The sequence below is a fragment of the Mastomys coucha genome, unplaced genomic scaffold (assembly GCF_008632895.1).
Source record: "Mastomys coucha isolate ucsf_1 unplaced genomic scaffold, UCSF_Mcou_1 pScaffold21, whole genome shotgun sequence".
In the NCBI taxonomy this organism is placed as follows: domain Eukaryota; kingdom Metazoa; phylum Chordata; class Mammalia; order Rodentia; family Muridae; genus Mastomys; species Mastomys coucha.
The window spans coordinates 14,770,340-14,772,899 of NW_022196904.1; the positions used below are offsets into that span (position 1 = coordinate 14,770,340).

The 2,560-nt window shown below is 47.3% G+C and overlaps 1 protein-coding gene across 4 annotated transcripts in view; it reads left to right on the forward strand.

Annotated features, from left to right (window-relative positions):
- Nucleotides 1-2,560, forward strand: part of LOC116101691 (pregnancy-specific glycoprotein 22-like) — an 80,589-nt gene that overhangs the window by 27,347 nt on the left and 50,682 nt on the right. For all 4 annotated transcript variants that reach the window (XM_031385460.1, XM_031385461.1, XM_031385457.1 and 1 more), the window contains exon 3: nt 1,981-2,340. In XM_031385460.1, the coding sequence (XP_031241320.1) occupies nt 1,981-2,340 (360 nt within the window). The remainder of the gene's footprint in view (nt 1-1,980; nt 2,341-2,560) is intronic.

Sequence of the window (2,560 nt, forward strand, 5' to 3'; positions counted from 1 at the left end):
GGAACTTAGCTGCCTTTCTTGACTTCCTCCCTGTTCCTGGAGGTCACTGGCAGCCTTCTCAGGCCTACTAGCTGCTTCCTGTACCTGCCACCCTGCTAGGAAACCATGCTTGGTTGCAGTTTTATGTCTTTTCTTTGGGAAAGATAGAGTATCCTAAGAGAATCACCTGGGCGGAGGTCCAAGGCATCTCAGGAAGGCCAGGGAGCACATGGGCAGACCCACCACACAGCTCAGCAGGCAGAGGAAGTGTGAGCACCATTTTGAAATCCTGCATGGATGATGAAATCTAGATCTCCCCTTTCCAGGTCTCGGGTCACCTCCTACCATACACTCCTGACACATCTGCTCCTGGGCCTTTCTTCTCCCTCAGAATCCTGACTGGTGCCTGCAGTGAGAATAGATCTGTCCCTTTCCACACTCATCATGCAGCTGATCCCTTTGGATCCCTCACACACATCTGTCACCTTCCTCCTGAGAGTAAATTCCATCTTTCCAGAGCACTGAGAACACAGAGCAGACTGGGTACCCAGCTGGGTGTCTGTGTCACACAGGAAGTGCAGAGGCTCCCTCTTTGTTGCTGACAAAGGCCATGGTAGATTGGAGGCAGCCCCTGGGTGAAAAGCTATTTTCTCAGGGAACAGGGATGCTCAGATGTTTGTACCTCACTGTGTGCTCTGGATGGCTGAAACTGAAAGAGCCAAGTAAAGAGGTGAGTAGCTCTGAGAACACAGAAATGCCCACAGCCCATGGGACTCTGAGAGATGCTTATGTCTGGGAGGAGGCTCATCTCAGAGGATCCGAGAGCTGGGGGGACTTGTACTGGAGCAGGTGTGCCAAAGAGGGAGGACAGATGTGGCCACAGAGATCAGGAATGTGCTCTCTGTACCATCTGTGAAAGATGCACCACCTGTTTGTGCTCCTGCTCACAGATGAGGAGACCACATTTTACAGTGTGTGAGAGGAGAGGGCTCACCTACTGTCTAGAGTCTCCTCAAGAGGGCAGGGACTGGAGAAGAGTCTCAGGATGTGTAGGAGAGGAGACACAACAGTATAGAGGCTCATCATCATCATCATCATCATCATCATCATCATCATCATCATCATCATCATCACCCAAAATTAATCATTATGACCACAGTGTTTTAAAGACTGAGGTTCTCAGCTGTGACTTCCCAAATAAGAAACAAAGCTGGTGTTAATCAGTGACATAGTTCAGTCACTGATATAGACATTTGCTTCATGTCTGATGACCTGAGAACCAATGAACACTAGTTGTCCCCTGACCTCCACCTAGGGACTGTGTCCTGAACCCCCCTACCCCCACTGAGACATGCCCTTGCACATGAAGAGATACACCAATATAATAAGTAAATGTATAAAAAATTATAGCAAATGGAAACACTGTATTCCCAAACATATGAATTTGTTAAATAAGTCCATAGCCATGTATGGTCCTAGGACACCCTTTACTCATTCATTCATTCATTCATTCATTCATTCATTCATTCATTCATTCATTCACTCTTCACAGATATTTGATTTTTTTTTAATGCAACCTTTTAAAAAAAATAATACAAGACAAATCCCAGTTCTCGTAATTCCCTAGCCCTAGGAGACTGGAAGACATGCCAGTAAAGAAAGCTAGAAGATGAACCAGGGGCTGGGTGTAATCACTGAAAGACAAGAAACAAGAGTCAGAGTGCGAAGGTCAGGAGGCAGCACCCCAACATAAATGTACACTAAATGTGAGCAGGGATCTGAGGGGGAATGAAGTAGAGCCATGCAGACACCCGAGAAGAGAGCGCCATGGAGAGGACATGACAAGTGAGGGACATGGAGCTCATGGAGGTAATGTGTTGACCTCCATCAAGAAGGTCAGGGAGACTGTCACACACTCCTCAGCTGAGCGATGGACACAGGACGCCATCTCAGTCAAATACAAAAGTCCTAATATTGATGGCTCTCTCTCTTTTCTTCTAGCCTCTCTGTTCATCTGTGGACGCCCTTTCTTCCCTGGAAAGCTAACTATTGAAACAGTACCGCCCAGTGTTGCTGAAGGGGGAAGCGTTCTTCTTCTTGTTCACAACCTCCAGGATAAGCTTCGAGGGCTTTCCTGGTACAAGGGGGCATCTGTGTCTAGAAACTTTGAGATTGCCAGACAGATAATAGCCAAGAATTCAAGTGTGCCAGGCCCTGCCCACAGCGGTAGAGAGACAGTGTACAGCAACGGATCCCTCCTGCTCCAGAATGTCACCCGGAATGACACCGGATTCTACACCCTACGGATTCTGAGTAGACATCGGAAAATGAAATTAGCACACGTGCAACTTCAGGTGGACAGTAAGTGATTCTCTGTGATCATTGAGTGCTGGGTGGGGTCTTGAAAAACACAGGACTGTCATCCCTAGCTGGTGGCTACCACTTCTTTGCACTGTGTGTTCATTTTGGGGGTTGACCACTTGTGATATACACACATGATGGAGATAAATGCTCATAGATCAGACTCCATCATCTGACTCTCCCCTGTATCAAAGAGGACCTTGATAGAAAGTAACTCAAC